The following is a 25,273-nucleotide window of genomic DNA, read 5'->3' on the forward strand; positions in this document are numbered from 1 at the left end:
TTTTTTTTAAATCTGTCTTTAATAACCCTGGGCACATCACGTGTTATCTGGTCCCAAGCTAAGCAGAGCTTTGTGTTTAGACAAATAATATAATATTTTTGAAAATGTATATATGTAACATAATACATGTAGAAAACACCTAGAGAAATACAAACAATCATAATCATGTTTGTATCTTGCGAGGAATCGATCCGTGACTATCAGAAGTAAGGCCGTGTGTTAAACCAGTAGACCACTGAGGCCAACATTCAATTAATTCATTTCCTAATCGATTTACGACTATTTAATACTAATTTAGAGATCGGGAGAGAAACACGAGAGGTGATTTTACGTACGTCGGCAAAGAGCCGGGTCTCAAGTCACTTGGGAACTGCTCTGGTGCCCTCTCTGCCACACGATGAAGCACGAGGCAGGTTGCATGGTAATCCATTGAAAAAATTGTTCATCATATATTTTTTAAATATTAAAGAATTTTTTTTTTTCGCACATTGAGTCACAAGTCCCGAAAAATTTACTAGTATTTTTTTTAACGAAAGAATTATCTATTCTGGTGAATCCATGATATATAAAAAGAATATCTCATTATCTTTACACAATTACCAGAAAATAGATAAACATTTCAAAAACACACGACGTCAATAGTCAAAATATCTTTGGGGGGACGGTGATTGTTAGTGATGAGTCCTTTCTCCCTCTATAATATATGATGATGTGTGAGTGTGTGATGAGTCCTTTTTTTAATGTATGATAATGGTATGGTGACAAGCCTGCGCTAACGGTTTTTTTGGAAGATAATAAGATGAACATGTTTATAATAGCCCATCGTGACAAGTCATTAAGGAATTTATCGCGACGATTTCCAGGGGGGACCGCGTGGAGGTCTACCTGACATTGATAGGATTGGATCATTAGTCCACAGAACTAAAAAATTTCCCCCAGTGAATGTTACAGACCGCTTTGATCAATATATTAAAGGATACCATCGTGAAAAATTCCTCTTGATTTTACTACGAGGCTAACTGACCTGACCTCATGCTCACCTTGTCATACTCCACTGGTGCCCCGCCGACCGTAAGCACGAGGGGTTGCACTAATCCATTGAAAAAATTGTGATCATATATTTATTTAAATATTAAATAATTTTTTTTTCGCACATTGAGCGAAGCCCGAAAAATTTACTAGTATTTTTTTTAACAAAGAATTATCTATTCTATTTTAAATGATAGATAGATAGAATATACTTTATTTGTAACACACAGTAAAGAAAAAGGCATAAACAATTTAAAAAAAATCAAAATTCAAAATATCTTTATTCATGTAGGTCTATTACAGACTCTTATGATATGTCAAATCTACCGTCAGTTCGGAATGATATCGAGATGAGAAGAACTGACAAGAAACTCACTCGTATTTTTTTCAAATAATAGTGGAACATGTTTATAATAATATACAGTCATTAAAATTCAAATTTGGGAGAATAGAGTGACCACCAGCATATGCTATCGCAAAGAACAAAAAATTTAATCAATGTTCACAACCTGATCAATATATTAAAGGACATGTATAGTTACAATTAGGCGGCCTTATTGCTGAAAGCAATCGTTTCAAGGCAACCTTAGGGAAACGGATTGAAAAATGAACAGGTAGATAATATAATATAAATAAAAAAAAAATAACAAACATATATTTCTATTCTCATCTTCGACTAATACCCCATTGACCGTAAGCACAGGGGGCTGCACTATTCCATTAAAAAAAATTAATAGAAACAGAAATAGAAATAATCTTTATTCAAATAAACTTAATATAAGCACTTTTGAATAGTCAAGTTCTTTTATTCAACCGCTAATTGTGAGCATAAATTTATTTATTTCTCAAACATCGAGCAAAGCCCGAACACTTCACTAGTATTCCTAAACGCGTTCCTTATTATCTAATAATTTTCTTTCAAACTCTGCAAATGCGGTATTCAGATAAAAAGCACAATCGTGAAGCAAATTGTATTTTAAGGGGAGAGATACTTTTTTTATTATAAAAAAAATATATATATAGAAACACGAGCGTGAATGGATACAATAATTGAAAACAGGAAAGCCGCTGTACAGTGGCGGGAGTGAAATCCAAACCGGGTTTGTATCTTAACCCAATTTTATAGAAACTCGACGCGAGTCCAAAAATTTGGTTGATTCTCAACTGGTGTTGAACTATGCTGGATATAGTATGTACAATACTGTATCCACCATTATTTATACATATGGTGGTCAGTCTATTCTCCCAAATTTGAATTTTAATGACTGTATTATTGTGAACACGTACAACATTAGTTTGAAAAGAATACGAGCTGAGTTTCTTGTCAGTTCTTTTCATGTCGAAATCATTCCGAACTGACGGTAGATTTGACATATCATGAGAGTTTGTAATAGACCTACATGAATAAAGATATTTTGAATTGAATTGAATTGAAAATTAATTTGAAAGGATACGAGCTGAGTTTCTCGTCAGTTCTTCTCATCTCGAAATCATTCAGAAGCGACGGTAGATTTGACATATCATAAGAGTCTGTAATAGACCTATATGAATAAAAATATTTTGAATTTGAATTTGAATATAATTAATATGTACTATTTGTAATTAAATCTATATGTTTGTCCTAAGATACAAATAAAAATTATTATCTATCTAAATATATTTATTTTATTTTATTTTTGCACCAGTTACAGAAAATATTAAGTAATATAAAAATATGTATAACAATAACGAGTCCAAAAGGCGGCCTTATCGCTAAACAATCTCTTACAGGCAACCTTTGGGTAGACCGTGAAATTTATTAGAATCGAATCGAATATATCTTTATTGCTAATTATATTATAGAATATACATTATTGTAGAAATATTATTAATATATTTGACTACTTCACCGACGTGAAACTTCGTCTGCATTACATAAAAGAAATTAAATAAATTATGAAAAAATTTTTTATTGGATTCAAGAAGATCCTTTTGGTATTAACGTTATGTTATATAATCTATAGACTTATTCGATAAAGGGGCTATCTAAGACTAAAAGATTTTAAAAAATCAATTCAGTAGTACTTAACCTTACATAACACACACATGTGTATAACGTTGATAAAAAAAAAAAAACATTTATTTTAGCGGAAACGTAACGCACAATATAATGATTTTATTGTAGTTTTTATATGAATATGTGGTTACTATCTTTCAGGTATTCTTTAAAGTTATTACAGACTTTATTTTATGAATGTAACTCACGCTCACTCAATATATTTTTTCCTTTGCCCGAAGATAACTATAAAAAATAAAAACAGACAATCTCCATCTATTACTGTACGGATATTTCTAAGAAAAAATACAATATTTTTACATCAGCTATTTATTAATCTTCGTTCAATATCCTTTATGTTTTCACTGAATATTAGCAAATTCAAAATATATTCTGCGGATTTTCCGCGAGTCGCAAATACACCTTAAACACTCAGACCAATTTGTTTAATGGAATCGGCGGCAAACGGAATAAATCTCAAACATTTAAAAAGTAGCATTGAGAAAAGAAAATGGCGCAGATATTGCGCGTCTGTCAAAATTCTCCCGCGCAATTCCTAAACTGTCATGGCGGTAATACGTGTCAAAATTTGACGTCTTTATTTTATTAAGTCGGATTGTGACGAGGGACGAAATAATAAAGGAATATAACCTTATAACTTTATTTTGGTTATATTTGATTGATATGACGGGGCGCTTATTGGATCCTGCTGAAGTCGATCTATTGATGGATTGAATTTATTTGTTATTTGATTCCAATTTAAGTTGAGGATTGTACGAGTCGGCAGATTACCAAAGATTGCATAACAGTTACTTTATAAACTCAGACCAATGGAAAATATATTAACGAAATACTGTATTAAAACAAACCGAAGCGAACAAGCACTGACAGAGTGATTTTTTATAAATGGTAACATTTTGTAGTGATGTCCATTTTGTAATGTGATTGTATTCCTTCATTTATAAATGGTAACATTTTGATCTTCCATCAGTGATGTCCATTTTGTAATTTGTTTGATGTGATTCCTTGGTCTTCCCTTCCCTCTCTTTCCTTCTATATATTGAAATCATCGTGCCGTATCAAGTGCCCTAACATATATGGTGTTCAATATTTGTCTTTTTCTTTTACCCTGTGTAGTACTTCTTCGTTTCTTACTTTATCCTTCCAGCTAATTCTTTCCATCCTCCTCCAACACCACATTTCAAAAGCCTCCAGTTTGTCTCTTTACTTTTGATTTAATGTCCACGTCTCACACGCATACAAGGCTATACTCCTACTATATTAATATATGAAGTAAAAACTTTATGCCCCTTTTTAATATTGTTTATCTATGGCCTTACTGAATGTTATATTAATTATTATATTTATGGTCGAATTTCGACCACTCGAGGACCACTAGTTATCGTCTTACTTACTTATATATTATTAATTAGTTTGTAATATTATAAACGCGAAAGTTTGTGAGTGTGAATAGATGGATTTCGATGAAACTTATGTATATATGTTATTCTGATATAGTATGCAGCTTATACATTTGAATGAGACATAGGCTATAGGCAATAATTTAAAAAGATATTATGTAATTTAAAAAGTATAATTGGTCAACATATATCTATTTCTATTTTTAAGATTATTTCTATTTCTATTTCATTCTTCAATGAAACACCTATATTCGTTGTACTACTGGTATATATAGGCGATGGTTTACCACTTTCGATAACTTGGACCGTCAGTTTATTTACCATTCTTCTTTTTCATTCTTCTCACTCTTTCAGTTTCTTCCTCATTCTTCTTGTGAGGAATCTGCATTCCGAATGAGTGGTAGAATCAAAATATGACTATGCAAAAGTGCTTGTAATGAGTTTATTTGAATAAAGATTTTTTCTATTTCTATTTCTATTCAAAATAAAAAAGCTTGAAATATTAATAGTATAGTAAATTTCATTCAAATATCCGGATTAATGTAACGCTCGGATTAATTTCGTAAGCAAATATTATCAAAATAATATTCGTACTTTTAAACTGTGTGTGGGTTTCATACCTTCATTGGATGCTAAATATTCATCGGATATGATACAGCAGATATTTGAGGCTTTAGATAAATACTTTATTATTATCAGGCATATAATGAACACAAGATTTCCCTTTTAAAACATTTGCGAATAACCGCCATTTTGTTTTAAATAGTACACACATTGGGACGTGGAACATTGAAATGATTAAATAAAATATTTTTCTCTAAATTTCTATAATTCTAGTCTAAGTTCCATGAACTGGGGTGAGATATGGTAAAAAAATCAACCTAGTTCTCATAAATTGCAAAGCATTACTAGTAATGATCTCCTTGGCTCCTTGAACACAGCGCTCTATAGTCCCATGCAAAATGTTCTGATGTGTTATGAGTACTACACAACTAATATAAATACATACAAAAAAATCATATTCATGAATACAAATGTTTGTATTATACGAGGAGTCGAACATGCGACCGTCAAAAAGTAGAGCGGTGTGTTAAACCTTTGAAGAAAGAATTTTCTATTCTATTCTATTAACCATCTTGGTCGTCATTTAAGTCGTATAAAACAAAGTCTGCCCATGCTAAAGCCGTGCAAAACATTGTCAAAAAAAAAACAGGCTTGTCTTTGGTATATTCTATACAACCTGACCCCGCCAACTCCGTTCCGCCTCAAAATTAAATATGTCAAAGATTTTTTGAGGTCCAGTTACGCAATAAATTTCTGAAAGCACCCTGTTTGACAGGTATCAGCAGTTTGTATGGGAAAATATAATCGTTGTTTTTACTATTTTACATGCAATTTCTTCATATTTTATCACCGTTTAAACCTTCCCTGAACTTCCACGAATATTTCAAATTAGCCAAATCGCTTCAGCACATCTCGAGTTTTAGCGTGACTAACGAACAGTAATTCCTTTTTATATATATAGATGATATAGTTGTGTACTTAATATCTGACTCTAATATATTAGTGCTAGTTGGTGGTTTGTATTCACACGTTTCGAATTGGAAATGTAAAGTTACAAGAGCAACACGCAAGTTTCTTGCTCGTTCTACTTGTGATGAGACAGCTTTCCGAATGAGCGGTGGATTAAAAAAATGATAACTACGACTATTCAAAACTGCTTAAGTTTATTTGAATGAATGATTTTCTATTCCATTTCTATTTTATTCTCTAGAAAAAGTCTGGACTATTCAAAAGTGTTTAAATTTATTTGAATGTATGTTTTTCTATTCTATTCTATAAAAAAAAGTCTGCCCATACGAAAGCCGTGTAAAGCTACCGGCTTGTCTTTGATATAGAAAGCTCAGCTTCAGCATTTACTATTTCGTAGATACATTTTCTGATGTCGTCTTTACAGTTCGTTGAGAAAAATAAGCCTCTTGCAGTTTCCTATTTGGTCCATTACATTTTGAACTCCGATAGTCTTATAGGGATGTGTAAATTTTATAATATCGATAGTAATAAATTAATTCTTAAAATTATTTAATTTAATTTTGTATTTAGTTCCTATCGCAATTGAATATGGGATTTTAATACATAAAAATAAATATTATGTTTTCGACTCACTATTGGCTGCGACTTCGTCTACGTGGAATTTCACTTTTAATAATCTCTAGACAATTCACACAGCGCCATCTAGACCTAAGTTAAGCTAGCTAAAGCTTGTGTTATGGGTACTAGACAACTGATACAAATACAGAGATATTTTTTTTTCTTAAATACATACATATTTTACATAGAAAATACCCAGACCGATACAAACAATCATACTCATGAATACAAATGTTTGTGCCGTGCGAGGAATCGAACCCGCGACCATCGGACGTAAAGCGGTGTGCTAGACCACTAGACCACCGAGGTCGTCACTTTTATTTAAAGTAAATAAAATTTCTAAAATAAAAGTAGCCTAAGTTATTCCTTATTGCATTAGCTATCCGGGATTAAGAGATTAGCAAGAACAGGCAGACATACAGCACATTTTTTTAGCACATCGCCTTACTTCCGAAAGTCGCGAGTTCGATTCCTCGCTCGGTATAAACATTTGTATTCATGAGTATGATTGTTTGTATCGGTCTGGGTGTTTTCTATGTATAATATGTGTGTATTAAATTTCATATTATTTCTATACTTATTCATTTGATTCTATAATATTGTTTACGTTGTAATATCATACATTTTGAATACTGAATATAAATTATAAAACTTTAAATGCGTATATATTACTGATAAATATTATCTGTAATTAAACAGTACTGTTAGTATAAAAATAATGTGCGTAGCGTTATATTTCTATGTTGATTATCGCATTTAGTTCCGAAATGAATACTTGTTATGCTGTAATTATTTATCGATTGATATAAAAAACATTTATTAAAAACATTTTTTGATATCAACACACAATTTTCTTGCTCATTCTTCTTGTGATGAATCTGCATTCCGAATGATCCGTGGTAGAATCAAAATATGACTATTCAAAAATGCTTGTAATGAGTTTATTTGAATAAATATTATTTCTATTTCTATTTTTCTGCTTTTATATCTCTCGTTATTGACGGTAGAGATAAATTAGTAATACAAAAATGTGTGTACATAAGCGGCTAAAATTTCTTTCATGAACAAATTATTTGTAATTTGTTTAACTTGATTGACATAGAGATATAAATCTAATAAAAAAAAACTATCGACAAGTGACTGTATCGTTCGCGTCACTAAACCACTACGATAAGTATCTAATGCACAAAGTTAATTAAAGTCGGCAGTCCGTGTTTTAAATTAATTACCCGGATATAGCGCGTTCAGTTATTTCAGCGACGCAAAGAGATACGCCATCTTGGTTTTGTGATTTTACGATTTATTTATGGCGAGTTTTGTTCAAATAGTGTTTGAAAGTTTTTTTTTATAAAATCAGTATTCGAAATAGTGATAGCTGTATATATATATAGATTTATATTTTTATATTTATATAGCTATATATATATATATATAATCCTTTGCTCACAGGCATATAATGCTATATATATAATGCTTTGCCATTAGGTATTTACGAAAAAAAAAATCTATGTATTTGTATCAGTTATAGTACCCATAACACAAGCTTTAGCTAGCTTAACTGGGAGCTGAGAATAAATAAAAAAAATTCTTGCATTTCCTATTACTAGTAATCCTTACTAACAAACAGTATGTTGTTGTTACCAAATAATTAGAAATAAACATAGTTTTTTGCTGTCAGCAAGATTTGAAGTTACGACCTGTCTGTTTAAATCTGAGTAGCTTCACTAATAAATAGTAACAAATATAAATAATACACTAATAAAAATATACTATATTAATTTTTTTATTCTGTATTTCATACAATAAAGTATATAAATCTTAATATAATATTTTATATAATAAGAAATAATAATTCGTAAGTATGTTCGTTACTCTTTCACGCTAAAACTACAGAACGGATTTTGATGAAACTTTACAGTAATATAGCTTATGCATAAGAATAATATTTAGACTGTTTTTTTATTGAAATTTAACACGAGTGACCGGCGTATATAACTAGTAAATAAATAAAAATAAAATTATCACTTTCGATACACAATACGTCGCTGTCATTATGTTCTAGATGCAACAGGAGCGTCCGTACGTTCCATTAGTACAAATACAAGAGAAACATATTTCAAAATATTCCCAGATGCTGAAAAATGTCTTGAATACAGAATCACGTTCACGGCGCATTTCCTAACAAATAGTTTTGCACGTGGTGTTTGCGTTCCGTTCCACGGACCTGATATATAGGTACGTTCCGTTCTACGGAACGATATCTGGTAGACATTTTTCAAACTCTATCAGTCTATTAGTTCCTTGAAAGAAGAAAGTTATACATCATCGATCCATAATTATGTTAATAAATGAAATAGAATATAAAATTCTTTATTCAAATGAACTTTAAGCATTTCTCTATTCTAGCGCCAATTCGGAATTCTCATCATAGGACGAAAGAGCAAGAAACTTGCGTGTAGCTCTTTAAAATAATCGTTGTAACTTTACATTTTTAAGTTGAAATAAATAAAATCGAACTATCAACTAGCACTAATTCATTGTGTCTGTATGTCTGTGTGATTGATACCCTTTCACGACTAAACGGGTCTTAATGAAATTGGACGTGGCGTGATATAAGTTCAAACAATGTTCAGATAACAGCTAATCTACTGGGTAATGACTTTATTACTTTCTTATAGTAATACACCCATGTTTTTAATTGTGTTATAGTGAATACAACTAAATAGTTTTTTTTTCGGACTACTCTAATGCTGTTGGCCGCAGCTGGCCTTACAGCTTCACCGGACGATAGGGGGCGAGTGCAGATGGCACTCCAAACCAATGGAAGGACTTACAGAGCGGCTGAAGGCCAACTCCTGCCTGACTGGCCTTTACAGCTTCACCGAACCGGGGCGAGTGCAGAAGGCACTCCAAACCGCGGAAGGACTTATGGATCGGCTGAAAGCCAACTCCTGACGGATACCACTTTAGTCTGGGGGCACCGCTAGGGATTCGAACCTCGGCTCACGCCGTCGTAACTTGAATGCCCGTTACAAATGTATGGGGGATCGATCGGTGGGGCAATTGAATATTAGAATTGCTATAGGTTATACGGAACCTAAAAATCAAAAACATAGCGCATTGTAGAAATGAAATGAATGAATGATTGAAATGAAATGAATGAAATGATCGAAATGAACAAAATGATAGTAATGAATGAATTGAACGAATAGAACGAAATGAACGAAATAATCGAAATGAATGAAATGAACCAATTGAACGAAATTAACAAAATGAACGAAATAATCGAAATGAATGAATGAAATTAAATAATTTATTTACGAAATATAGGTACAGTATTATAATTAATATGATGTTACATGAAATGGATTGATCAGCAATATTTATCATACAGGCATGCAAATTACGTGAAGGTTTAAAATTACCAAGTGACAGCCAATTCTTTAGTTTGCGTTTAAGTAACGTATGAGATCCCAGTTCTTTAATCTCTCTTGGAAGATTGTTGTACAAACAACGGTATCTAGTGACAAAAATATAAATTAAATTTCTAAAAGAACATTAAATTAATAATTAAGAAATATTTATATTATTTCTTAATTATTAATTAGTGAGCAAAAGTAAAATTTTTAGACGGGATTATTTTAAGTTGGATTAATTTTAATTAAAACGGTAAACTGAAATAACAGAGAACTACTTTAATATCTGAAGTGTCTGCAAAATGAACGATAAATAATTCTCTTTCGAGAATACTTTGTTTTGTTTTATTTTATTTATTATTTTATTAAATCCGTAAGTAGTTATATTCTTATTACTTATATACTTGTTATAGCTGTTGCTAATACGGAAACGGACGGTAGGGAAAAAAATAAAATTAGAATGTAAAAATTTGACGTTCATAAGCGGCTAAAATGTTCTACATGAATAAATGATTTTTGAATTTGAATTTAAATTTGAAATTGCTGATGAGGAGCACGGCCTTGTACTTTGTGCCCGTACTTCAAAATGACGGATCAGCGCCCCACATCTTCGTTGACCCACCGCGCTGGGCAACTGCTAACTCAACATCTTAATGAGTGTTTCCACGTCTCAGTATATGTTAATTTAATTCAATTCGGTACTAACTTCTTCCGAAGATAGTTATAGTCATATTTTAGTTTGTAATATTTCATTTTTAATTAAATCTATTAAAATAATTTCGGTTTTTTGTTTAACTCCTGGGGCTGCGACACATGTAATTTACTATATTAATTTATATATGTTTGCTTATTTTTGTGTATATGTTTCATTGTGACTCGTATTATTTATTGTACCTGTTTCCATCACTCCACAATTCCTCTGAGGAACTCAAAGGTGGACTGGATGAAATCCCTCTTTTGGGATAAGACTTGTATTGATTGTACGCAATTTTTTTTATTTAAGGGGGTCTTCCTATGTGACGGCCTGTTTTTTAGGGATATTTTAGGATTTTTTTTCTACGACCAGTAAATATTTAGAGCTTCAAGTTTTTTATCATTTATTAACACAAATTTCAGCTAAAAATATTCAGTCAAACTAGAGTTACAGCGCTCTGAACACCCCCGCCTCGAAAAAAAGAGCTCCCACTTCCTCCACGATTCCGGCTGATCGGTCTATTATTTATTTAATATTTTCTTATCTGAAAAAAAAAAAAAAACGGCGTTTTAATTTGTAGGCTTAAAAGCACGGAATGACCTATAATCAAATGAATATAAAAAAAATTGGATTTTTGATAGACATTTGAAATAAAAGTTGCAAATTAGGCGTTTTTTTTTTTTGTTCTTTGCTATAAAAAAATCGAAGTTTTGAAAATTTTCGATTGATAATAGTTCATTCCATGCGTTTACATATATTGAGTGTGCCCTGTAAATTTTAAGTAATTCGGTCCAGCCGTTTCTGAGATACAATGGAGGAAAGTTTGAAAAACACAGTTTTGAGAAAAACGCGTTTAAAGTTTCAAGTCCGTTAAAAACTATTAATATCAACTTAACTCTCAATCGGCGATGCCTGGTCCATAGAGTATTCCTTCCTCTTCCTCGTGAAACTCATTTAAAGCAGATTGTTCAGCTCTAGAGTCAATCCTGGCTTGTTTAACGACATCACTTACGCGCCGCTCAGAGCGTAAGATTCGCTTTTCATCCCGTTTCTCAACATACGCTTGGGCTTCACGACCAACAGGGCATCCCATAATCGACATAACTTTTAAAACCTTCATTAAAGATAATAACTGCTAAGTAGCTAGCAATTTCAACAACTTTGGGACCAGAATGAAGATGTTTAGGAGCGAAAGTCCAAATCAAAGAATTGATCGCGAAATAGACACGTCACTTTTACAAGTTTTACATATAACTATTTCAGAGATTGCAGCAAATACAGAAACAAACTCCAAAATGCAATATGCGAAATTCGAAGCGATGGGAACATTCATGTTCATGTTATTTTTAAGTTTTTTGGCCGTAGCTGATGTAAATACCGTATCATTTTGGTGGGTAAAACGGTTTCCACTACTTTATTTTTTACTACGACCAGGATGAACATTTCCACTCGTACTTCCTTTCCGTCCACTCATTATGAAAAAAAATAATTTGTAGCTGTTGCTCTTCGAAGTTCAACCAAGACTAAAATAACTTCGGTAAAATATTATAACAATAGAAATTTCTGTTTAAGTCTGTAGAAACGTGTCTAAACTTGTATAAACAAATATATTAATTTGGAGGCCAGGTATAAAGCCGAATATATATAGTCTCTAACTGCCAACTCACCGCTCGAACCGCTCTTTCTTTTACCTGCTGTATCTTTAAAACGACTTCGAATTTTCTAAAATCGCTTTACTACCGTATTCTAGACATGTTAAGGGAGCAATTTATTAAAAAAAAAAAAAATCGATTTTTTCAACCCATCACATAGGAAGACCCCCTTAAGCCAAAGTGTCCGTTTATTTATAATATTATTACTGACGACCTCGGTGGTTTAGAGGTTTAGCACACCGCTTTACGTCCGATGGTCGCGGGTTTGATTCCTCGCACGGCACAAACATTTGTATTCATGAGTATGATTGTTTGTATCGGTCTATTATTTATTTAATATTTTCTTATATTTTATCTCGAAAACGGCGATTAATTACTAATTAATCTATACATATATATAAATGAAATTGGAGTGTCTGTTTGTAATATTGGAATAACCGTTTTTTACTACATGCATATGAATATAAATACGGTTCATACACCAAAATAACATTTTTTACAATTTTTGTCTCTCTGTCTGTCTGTTTGTTCCGACTAATATCTGAAATGGCTGGACCGATTGTGACGGGACTTTTTTTGGCAGATATCTGAATAAATTAGGTAATTGATTAATTAATTAAATAATTAACTTAACTTAATAACTACGTTTATTTTAGAAAAATCTTTTATTTTAGAATAATAGAGTTAAATTCCACGCGGACGAAGTCGCGGTAACAGCTAGTCAATAAATAAACGGCATTAAACTATACCTGTTTTGTTCACAGTCAAACCCAAGTCAGTGGAAGTGACGGCAGGTGATCAAACCTTAGCTGATGGTGCAGTCTTGGGCCCCTTACTGGAGAGGACCAAGATCGACATCAGTTGCACTGTGATTGAAGGGAAACCGCAGCCGAAGGTGGTTTGGTACTTTAATGGGAAGCAGAGGCTGGATGGTAAGTTATATTGTATTTTTTAATAGAAAACCTGTCTAATCTTCAAACGGTTAGAGCTCATTTTGTAATGTACTGACTATTGTTTGATGCGGTCAAAATTATATGAGTACTAAATAACTGATATAAATATATAGAATAGAATATATCTTTATTGCTAACTGTGTGGGTACATTTTTTGTAGGTAGTATAACAATATATATAGTTTATGTATCAACAGTTTCACCCTATCGGGCATGCAACAATTTACATACAGATAATATAGATTTTATATACATGTCTTAATTACAAAACAAAGAACCTAAAATTAAAAAATCTTAAAACAATTTTTTTTTTTTTTATTTATTTTTGTGTACTACAGTCTGTCTCAACTAAACATTAAGTAGTATGTTTGTTGGGTTATCTCGTCGTGACAGGCTCGGTATGTGTTACACACATCCTACTTTACTTCATATATGCACTGCTTATTTGACATTTGGTCCTGAGGCATTTTGCGTTTTAGTCTGCGATTAGATTGGCTCACTTTCATCAGTGTCTTTGCCAGGCGGTTGGGATGATTTGTCATTTTTACATCGTATGATTTGATTTGTTTTAAAATCTCTTGTTTGACAGTGTCTATCTCCAGATCATGATGCAGTTGTTCATTTGTGACATACCAAGGTGCATTGGTTACCATCCTTAACATTTTGTTCTGAAATCTTTGTATGATTTATATGTTGGAGTGAGAGGCAGTCCCCCATAATTGGATGCCATAGGTCCAAATCGGTTTTAGTATGGCTTTGTAAACAAGGACTTTGCTGTTCAATGACAATTGTGACTTGCGACTTAACAACCATTAGAGTTTCCGCATTTGCAATCCCATTTGTTTGCGTTTGGTAAATATATGTTTTTGCCATGTTAATCGCTTATCCAGGTGTAAACCCAGGTATCTAACCTAGTCTTTTTTAGGTATCATTAGATTGTTGAGCGTAACTGGTGGGCAGATGCCTTTCTTTAAGGTAAAGGTGACATTAATTGATTTATTTTCGTTTGCCTTAATTCGCCACTTCTTAAGCCAGTTTGATAGGTCATTTAGCCCAGTCTGCAGGAGTTTTGTAGCCTCTATTGGGTCCTGATGAGAAGGCAATATCGCAGTATCATCGGCAAAGGTACCAGTAGTTATACCATCTGGAGTTGGTAAATCAGAGGTGTAGAGCAGGTAGAGCAAAGGTCCCAAAACGCTGCCCTGGGGGACTCCCGTTTTAACATTACAAATTTTTGACAGCGCTTCTCCATTTTGGACAATGAAGTGTCTATCCTGAAGGAAAGACTTGACTGTTTCATAAACGTAAGTGGGGAATAGTGGTTTTATTTTGGATAATAGTCCCTCATGCCAAACTCTATCGAATGCTTGGGATATGTCAAGGAATACGCTCGCACAGTAACTTTTGTTTTCAAAGGACTCATCTATTACTGTTATGAGCCTGTGTATCTGATCGATGGTGGCGTGCTTATGACGGAAGCCGAACTGGTGATCAGGAATGAGGCCCTTCTGCTCTACTATTGGCATTATCCGTAGTAGAAGCAGTGATTCATAGATTTTCGACGGTATAGGCAGCAGACTAATTGGCCTGTATGACTTAGGATCCTCTGGTTGTTTATCTGGTTTTAATAACATGATTATTTGCGCAGTTTTCCATTGTGGAGGAATAAACCTTAATTTCGTTATGGCATTGTATATTCTTGTGATTAGTATTAACCCAGATTCGGGTAATTCTTGAAGGATTTTATTGGTAATGAGATCGTATCCTGGTGATTTCTTTAGGTTTCCTTTTAAAATTTGTCCCCTGACCTCTCTCTCTGTGAATTTCCAAGGTGTTACTTCATCCGCTCTTGTCGTATTCAGGATTTCCATCACCAATTCCTGGTGGTCTGGTGGGCCTTCGTAAGGATGTGGTTGGAAAACATCTGCTAGGTGATCGACAAATGTGTTGGCCTTTTCCTGGTCACTGCGTGCCCAACTGTTATCCTCTTTTCTCAGTGGAGCCGACGTGATTGTCGATCGCTTAATTTTTCTAGTTGCCTTCCAGAGGGAGTAGTCAGTGGCAGCAGTAGCATCAAGGCCCTCAAGGTAGGCTTGAAATTCTGCGTTACGGTCGTGATCAAGAATACTTTTTAGTTCTCTTATTTTGTGGTTTAGGTGTCTTTTTGTGTCGGGGCATCTATTTTGTTGTCATAATTTTCTGAGGGCCCTTTTCTCGTGATTTTTTTTTTTTTTTCCAAAAATTAAAAATATAATATAATAACTAAAATACATTATGGTACGTGATGATGCGGCTCGAATGCTCAAATGGTAGGTGATGTTGGCTTCAGCAGTTTACGGGTTGTAGAAATGATAGATTTGCTTACCCCAAGTATCGTTTAGAAAAAGTTAATAGGTCTTTTATGGGAATAGGTATAAAAATTTACAATAAGATACCAAAGGATATGTTGGAATTACCCTTAAATAAATTCAAAACATCTGTTAAATTATATTTACTGAGTAAAGCCTATTACTCACTAAACGATTACTTGAATGACGAGTGTGCATGGCAATAGTTGTTCATGCACTGAATTTTCATTTAATGTTAGACATAGACACCTATATAAATATACATTGTAAATAAACTGGCTTTAAAAAAAAAAGTAATTCAATTGAGTTTCTTGCCAGTTCTTCTCAATTGGATCTATATACCGAACTGGACGGTAGGGAAAAAAATAAAATTATAATGTAAAAATTTGACGTTCATAAGCGGCTAAAATGTCCTACATGAGTAACTGATTTTTGAATTTGAATTTGAATATAGTCTTCAATTTAATTGGTAAATAGTGTGATGAATTACAATTTTGGTGGAGTGAACAAAAGTACGTTAGATCGGTCGGTTGATATTTTAAGTCTGTACGTTACTTTGCGTATTTAAATTGGATGGGTGTGCGGTCCAATCAGAACGCTTCCTTTGTTTTGTTACTGCTTGGTACGCGACACATTATTAAAAGGAGTCATTTTAGGCAAAGTTCCGAAGATACTGGCAGCGTTCCCCCTTCGAATGGCTAGACTAATTCTTTGTCCGAGGTAGCTGCCAGCTCTTCGGTCTTCTGGGATGTCGACTAACCTTTTTTTAGATACATTTTCTTTTGTAAATACATATACAACATACATATAAAATACCCAGCCACATACAAAAACTCATACACATGAGTACATTTTTTTTAATGATAATGGAATGGTGCACCCGCCTGCGCTAAAGGTTTGCGCTAGCGGGGCACCAGTGGAGGATGATACGATGAATATGAGGTCAGGTCAGTTAGCACATCGTGACAATTTCACCAGGAATTTGTCATGATGATTTCCAGGGGAACCGCATGGTGGATATGGTACATTACTAGCAATAAGGTAATCAGACCACAGTAACACTCCCTTTCCCTCCGGTACCAGTGGAGAATGATAAGATTCGAGGGTCAGGTCAGTTAGCTCATCGTGACAAATTCACTAGGAATTTATCACCATAGTTTCCAAATGGAACCGCGTGGAGGTCAACCTGACATGGTACTTTACTAGCAATAAGTTCAGTTTACAGTACTGACAATTCCTTTCTCCCTGCATACAAATATTTGTACTGTACTGGGTCGAACCTGCGAAAAGTATTTAGATAATGATTAAGACGGCGTGGTTAATTTAATTGACTTATATAAAAGGAGGCAATTCTAGTTTCTAATTTTTTTTTTCTATTTATCGATGATATATATATCGAAGAAGAAGACTTCCTAATTTTGATCCAATATACATAAAACAAAGTCTGCTGACTTCCAATTAACCTCTCGATCTCCTTAATGGGTAATAACATTGAATTGTGGTTGGTATTACCATTCTTACGCCCCGATGGCATATTTGCGGCGAAAATTGGTAATGCATTACGCATAATTTTGCTCATATTACACGTTAGGTTACTGAATTATGACGTCATTTGCGCAGAGGGCGCCGGCAGATTTGTGGGCGTGATGTGTTTGATCAAATGTTACAGCATCATGCCTTGAAATTACTTTATTATAAAACTAGCTGTGCCCAAGACTTCGTCCGCGATCTTGGTCAAATAAAGAAAGTATATTTAGTTAGATTATAATAGAATAACTCAAAAAAGTTTCATCGTTCTACTTAAAAAATGATGATACTTTCATACAACCTTTGATCACCGCTTTCAACCCCCTTACGACCCTTTTTTCGTACTGAAACATATGTCCTTTCTCAGTTTCAGTTCAGTTTGTTTGTGATTCCAATTATGTACGCAAAAAAACTTAATTCTTATTTTTAAATTGTTGAAAAGTCAAAGTTAGGTTGTAGCTGATAAACAAACATTTATTTGCGATTGGAATTATATAAAAAAAACTTAATTCTTATTTTAAAATTGTTGATAAATTTTAACGTTAGGCTGTAGCTGATAACCCAACATTTATTTGCGATTCGAATTACATAAAAAAAACTTCATTCTTATTTTAAAATTGTTGAAAAATTGTTGATGCGATTCGAATTACATAAAAAAAACTTCATTCTTATTTTAAAATTGTTGAAAAGTCAAAGTTAGGTTGTAGCTGATAACCCAACATTTATTTGCGATTTCAATTATATAAAAAAAAACTTAATTTTTATTTTAAAATTGTTAATACATTTTAGCTGTATGTACGTACTGTACAACTGATTTAATCTTATTGTATATTTATATTTACATTACACGTTTCGACTTGTAAAATGATGAACAAGGATTGTTTAAAAGAGCAACACACAAATTTCTTGTTTATTCTTCTTGTGATGAGACAGCTTTCCGAATAAGTAGATTAAAAAAAATTGTTGACTATTCTGTACAAAAGTGCATAAATTAAGTTTATTTGAATAATAATTTAATTGATTTTCTATTCTATTCTAGCTGATATTTATTTGCGATTCCAATTACGTAAAAAAAAAATCATAATTCTTATTTTGAAATTGTTGATAAATTTTAACGTCAGTTTAAATACGAGCCGGCATCGATTTAAAACAAGTTAAATCCAAACAAACAAGCCAGCACTGACCTACTCAAACACTGAACTGAATCAATATCACTTTATATTCAGGCTCGGTGTCGAAACAATAAATATAGGTACAGGAACCGAACCCACGAACTGGCGCGTCGCAGCAAACATTTTAAACGCTTGTTTTGTTTAACTTGCCGCACGGTATGAATACTTAAACCCGGTTTAAACTTGTAACCCGTGGTTTTGTGTTTATCGGTAGATTTAAGTTGGTTAGGGCGATCTATTGCATTTTATAGAGGGCAATAATAAGGGTTACTTCAGCCGTGAAATAGACATTAACTACCGAATTCAAAAAAGAAGAGATTCCAAATTCGATTGTGTTTTTTATGTTTATATGTTACAAGATATAAGCGGCTAAAATGTCACACATTAATATATCCTTTTGAATTTTGAATATACATTCTCAATGACGGTCTCGGTGGTTTAGCGGTGCAATATACCTTACTTCCGATGTTCGCGGGTTCGATTCCTCGCACGGCACAAACATTTGTATTAATGAGTATGATTATTTGTATCGGTCTAGGTGGTTTCTGTGTATAATATGTATCATCATCTACTTCTTCCTTATCCCATTAATTTGTGGTCATTGTAATATGTTTTCTCTTCCATTCATCTCTGTTCGCAGTCATCTCGTTATTTACTTCCTTTCTTACCATATCATCTTTCACACAGTCCATCCATCTCTTTTTCGGTCTTCCTCTGCCCTTATAACCATCCACATTCATATGTAACACCTTCCTTAAAATACTATCTTCATTCCTACGCATAATTCATTTCCTGTGTATAATATGTATATATTTACAAAAAATATATATTTGTATCAGTTATCTAGTACCCATAACATAAGCTTTAGCTAACTTAACTTGGGTCTAGATGGCGCTGTGTGAATTGTCCTGAGATTATTATTATTCCAAATGGTGCCGATCGATCCCCCGTCCAATTCAAATTGGGACCGATGTTACGACGGCCTGAGCCGGCATTCGAACCCCTAGCAGTGCCGTTACACTAAAGTCGTACCCATTAGGCGAGATTGGGCCTTCAGCTTCTCCATAAGTCCTTCCTTTAGTTTCGAGTGCCATCTGCACTCGCCCCCTATCGTCCGGTGAAGCTGTAAAGGCCAGCTGCAGCATTAGAGTAGTCCGAAAAAAAAACCAAATGGTCTGACGGTCACAGAACTAAAAAATAACTGTTTTAAATTTGACGAGGTCATAATTTATAAGTACAATTAAAAATATCACGAGATAATGAATGTTCTTCATGAAAGTTCTTCCATACATCTATACATATAAATGAAATTGAAGTGTCTGTTTGTAATATTGAAATAACCATCTTTTACTACAAGCATATGAATATAAATACGGTACATACACTAAAATAATTTTTTTTAGAACTTTTGTCTGTCTGTCTGTTTGTTCCGGCTAATCTCTGAAATGGCTGGACCGATTTTGACGGGGCTTTTTTGGCAGGTAGCGGATGTAATAAGGAATAACTTAGACTACTTTTATTTTAGAAAAGTTCAATTCCATGCGGATGTTGCGGGATGCCAGTAACATTTAATACTAAAATTACTTGGTTCATATGCCATCGACAATGGCAAACACATCACCTCTCACAATTCAGCGCAGTTAGGTATGAATTCTACACGAGTTCTGCACTATATCACCTGGGAACATGACCCGCATACCAAATGGCTTCATAGACGCTGGATGTTTGCAGTAGAGAGTTCTTGAATAAAATTTGTACACGTCACTATTCAGATATGATAATGGAACGCTAAGATATTAATTGCGGACCAGTAATATTAATATATATTCTTTATTGCACTATTAAATACAGTTCTAATCTTAAACATATACAAAGTTAGCAAAGGTGGACTTATCTCTAAGAGAGATCTCTACCAGTCAACCCAACAATGTGGCATAGCTAGTAGTGAGTAGGTCTAATGTCCAAAAGTTGAGAAAAATATAACATTTAAAATTCAACAAATTAAATAAAGTTCTAATTATATTATAATTATAATAAGATATACAATAATAAATAAAATAAACATTAATAAAAGTTATATATATACATACATATACAATTACTATAGATATCTACATATATTACACAATAATATTAATACTAGATACTAGACCAATATTAATACTAGATTGATAAGACATCCACTAAGATTTGATATATTCTACCCCCAAGGGAAGAAAATAGGTGATGAAAGTTTGTATGAAACTTTGTCAATTTTAAACCGATCGGGCTGAGACTTTGCATGCATAAAGTTATTATGACGTAGGCATCCTCTAAGAAAAGATTTTGAGAAATTCTACTCCTAAGAGGATAAATTAACGCAAGCGAAGCCGCTGGCAAAAGCTAGTAGAATATAAGAAGAAAAACAACATAATTATACCGAAAAAATATTTAAATATTATGAAAAATCGCGCGTGATCAAAATGTGAAACAGCAGACAGTATTATCGCATAAAATATATGATAAACTAGAGTTTCCAACCGTCCTGTTTTCCCAGGACATGTCCTAGTTTTTGAAGTCATAACAAAGTTTTTTTTAATCTACCGCTCGGAAATCTGAATCGAAAAGCTCAAGGAGAACGAGCAAGAAACTTGCGTGTTGCTCTTTTAAACAATCCTTGTAAGTTCACATTATATAATTCTAAACATGTGAATACAAACTACCAACCAGCACTAATTTATTAAGGTTAAATATAAATACACAATAAGATTAAATCAGTCGTAGTGATAAGAGTAGACCAGTCCCTACAAGCAGCACTCATTCATATGACGATGAGCCAGCAATCACTGCGCTCGACCATATTTTAGGGAGCCCAATGACCCTGAAGTGTCCTGGGAAGCCGTGAATAGTTATTTGTCAGCGTTCTGGGTTTTTTTTATTAATAATGGGATTGCGCTTAGTCTTACCTCATCTGATGGTAAATGATGGCAAGACCTAGGATGTAGCGCGCTTACCCAGAAGATATCCATTCACCATAGACTTGAAGAATCCGGGGTTGTATTTCTCCGGGAACACGAAAGCTGGAAGTGTGCTCCACTCTTTGGCAGTGCGTATTAGGAAGGACGATGCGAACCGCTCAGTGCGAATGTGCGGAATTTCCACGACGTACGGATGAAGTCCCAGTGTTCGGCGTGTAGTTCGGTGGTAAAAAGAAGGCAAGATCAAGAATAGAATAGAAAATCATTTATTCAAATAAACTTACATTGAAGCACTTTTGAATAGTCATAACATTTTGTTTTTTTTTTCAAATTATGCAGGTCCTGTGCGCACTCGCCAAAGTATATCCTATAAAACACCGACTGGCCACTTTGCGTCGATGTTCTAGCGTGTAAAGTCTAGCTTTTACTAAAGTGTCATCTCCAATTAACCTCAAATCTCGGCGCTCAACAGAGTCCAGGGCAGCCAGCTGATATTTGGCAGATCCATCCCACAAATGGCTACAATACTCCACGCACGATCGAACTTGAGCTTGGTATAGATTCAGAAGCTGTTCCGGCGTAAAGTATTGCTTTACCTTGAAGAGGATGCCAAGTTTTTTAGCAGCAGTCGCTGCTATTTCCTCAATTGAGCGACCAAAAAAAATGAAAATTTTCGCGCCTCTTAATTACTGATTTTAAACAGTATAATTTTATCAAACACTTTTTATTAAAAACCTGATTATATTAATTACTTTAATTTTACGACACATTAATAATAATGACGACCTCGGTGGTATAGTGGTCTAGCACACCGCTTTACGTCCGATGGTTCGATTCCTCGCACGGCACAAACATTTGTATTCATGAGTATGATTGTTTATATCGGTCTGGGTGTTTTCCATGTATAATATGTATGTATTTACGGAAAAAAAATAGCTATGTACTTGTATCAGTTATCTAGTATCCATAACACAAGCTTTAGGTAGCTTAACGTGGGTCTAGATGGCGCTGTGTGAATTGTCCTGAGATTTAAAAAAGAAACTATAGCAACACTATTACTGCGTTCTGTTTTTAAACTGGATAGTCCTGGTTTTTAAATTTGAGCTTGGCAACCCTACGATAAACTGTACCGAAGTAAATCTAGAACACGAAGCACGCTTTCAAAATCTCGAACCCCTGAAATTTATATTAGGTGTTTACTAAAATGCAGATTTCGTGCTTTGACAAAGCTTTGACAAAGTTTTTCGGACGCCATCAACCGTAAAGTTTGGGCCGTGGAAGTTTTATTGGTTTTTATGAAAAAGCTCAAGTCAAAAGGCAAGAAAATAGACCAATATAATGAACGGTTCACTTTTAAATTAAAAACAGACACTTCGATCCGTTTTGTTCTCTGCGATTGGTGTTATTTTATTTCAGATATTTTATTTTCTGTTATTCTCTTTTATTTTAAGAATATAATTAATTAAATTGAGGAAATAACTGTTGTTTTTAATTTACAGTGTTTATTTTATGAGTGTGGTTACTTAATTATTTAATAATCTATACATATTAATAAAATTGGAGTGTCTGTTTGTAATATTGAAATAACCGTTTTTTACTACACGCATATGAATATAAATACGGTACATGCACCAAAATAACATTTTTTACAATTTTTATCTGTCTGTCTGTTTGTTCCGGCTAATCTATGAAATGGCTGGACCGATTTTGACGGGGCTTTTATTGAGAGGTAGCTGATGTTATAAGGAGTAACTTAGACTACTTTTATTTTAGAAAAAATTTCTTAATAACTTTTTTGTTAAATTCCACGCGGACAAAGTCGCAGGTACAACTAGTTATAAAAAAAGGATATTAAATTATTTATCCTTATTAATATTATATATGTGAACGTAACTCTATTTGCCTTTCTATTACTCGTTCACGTCGAAACTACTGAACCAATATAAATGAAGTTTGCTAGATAGATCTACATCGTGAATAGAATAGAAAATCATTTATTCAAATAAACTTAATTTAAACACTTTTGTATAGTCAACATTTTTTTCAAATCTACCGCTTATTCTGATAGCTGTCTCATCACAAGAAGAATAAGCAAGAAACTTGTGTGTTGTGTTTTAAACAATCCTTGTAAGTTCACATTTTACAAGTCGAAACGTGTGAATACAAACTACCAACCAGCACTAATTTATTTAGGATCAAATATAAAAACACAATAAGATTAAATCAGTCTTAGTGATAAGAGCAGACCAGTCCCTACAAGCAGCACTCGTTCACGAGTATGACGGATGAGCCAGCCATCACTGCGCTCGACCATATTTTAGGGAGCCCAATGACCCGGCCCACCACGCCGCCACATGTCTGGACATTTTAGTGAGCATGACTACTCATTCCACTCGACCACGTCACAGCTACAAAAATTACTATATGGTAGTTATAGTATTTTACATGAGAATGCATGAGTGAGTGATGATGGTGAGAAAGGATATACGCTACTTTTTAATGTGAGAAAATTATTATGAGGGGTGAAAGGGGAGATGGAAGGTTGTATGGAAATATCGCCATTTTTAAACCTAAAAGAACATATTTTTAGGTCATAGGCTACGGTAATCATTTACCAGAGGGCTTCATTTATGTCACTTCATTTATGGTATGGGTTCCAAGGAGTCATTGCGAGAGTGTTTTAAGGAATCAAATATCCTCACCGTTGCTTCTCAATATATTTATGAAAATATCATCTATACCAGGAAAAATATAGACAGTTTCAAAAGAGTTAGTGATTGCACCAATAAAAGCTTACGTAACAATAACAAACTGATTTTACCTAAATGTCGTTTGGCTAAAGTTAGTAATTCGTTTTATGGAAATTGCGTAAGGTTTTACAATAAAATTCGTTTTATGGAAAAAAGATTTAAATGTCAAATAAAACGCTTACTATAAAATTGAAGAATTCGTTAACGATAATAACGTTTTTATAGAAAAACTTTAAATCCATAGCACTGATAATATTATCTAATTTCTAATATGTTGATTATCGCATGCCTCTTACTTGTTATACTGTAATTATTTATATAAAAAAAAAACATCTATTAAAAAGAACAACACACAAGTTTCTTGCTCGTTCTTCTTGTGATGAATCTGCATTCCGAATGAGTGGTAGAATCAAAATATGACTATTCAAAAGTGCTTGTAATGAGTTTATTAAGATTATTTCTATTTCTATTCCATCAGATGGGCCGTATGCTTGTTTACCACCTACGTGGTATAAAAAAAAGATGGCGGTATACCAGTGACCACCGAGACAATTACAAATAATATGTTGGGAGTATATATGATAATGTAAACAATATGGTACTAGATCATAGTTATCTCAAGAAAATGGCTATCACGTTCAAGATACTCATACAAATAAGTAATCATGGAGCTCAGCAAATCAGCCCGGAGAAATCGGGCCAGGGTTGCCAGCCACAATGTTTTGGCACTTATAAATAAAAGATTTTAAAATGTTAAAAATTTTTGTTTGCAATGGAAGCCTTGTAGTGAAATTCTGACCTAAAATTTATATTATTTCTATATATACGGTATAATATATATTGTTAGCTGTAATTTCTGCTGGTGGCGCCACCGTTGTGCGGCGCGTCTGTAAAAGGCTGCAAAACCGGTGTGCGGCCTACACGACACCGTCCTCGCCGGCGAAGACGACGACCTCAAACACACAATATCGCACATTCAACCGGGCGCCTGAGCGCGCCCGGGCGCTCCACACCGGCGCCCCTCCGATCGAAACGGGGATCGATATTACGACGGCCTGAGCCGAGGTTCGAACCCCTAGTGGTGCCCTCAGACTAAAGTCGTATCCGTCGGGCAGGAGTTGGCCTTCAGCCGATAAAATTTGTATTAATGTGTATGATTGTTTGTATCG

At 33.7% G+C, this 25,273-nt stretch overlaps 1 protein-coding gene across 6 annotated transcripts in view; it reads left to right on the top strand.

The window, feature by feature from the left end:
* Positions 1–25,273, top strand: part of LOC131843160 (hemicentin-1) — a 581,682-nt gene that overhangs the window by 434,038 nt on the left and 122,371 nt on the right. For all 6 annotated transcript variants that reach the window (XM_059191771.1, XM_059191772.1, XM_059191767.1 and 3 more), the window contains exon 4: positions 13,163–13,330. In XM_059191771.1, the coding sequence (XP_059047754.1) occupies positions 13,163–13,330 (168 nt within the window). The remainder of the gene's footprint in view (positions 1–13,162; positions 13,331–25,273) is intronic.

Source organism: Achroia grisella, unplaced genomic scaffold, assembly GCF_030625045.1.
Source record: "Achroia grisella isolate CSIRO2021 unplaced genomic scaffold, CSIRO_AGI_Agris_v1 utg2809, whole genome shotgun sequence".
In the NCBI taxonomy this organism is placed as follows: Eukaryota; Metazoa; Arthropoda; class Insecta; order Lepidoptera; family Pyralidae; genus Achroia; species Achroia grisella.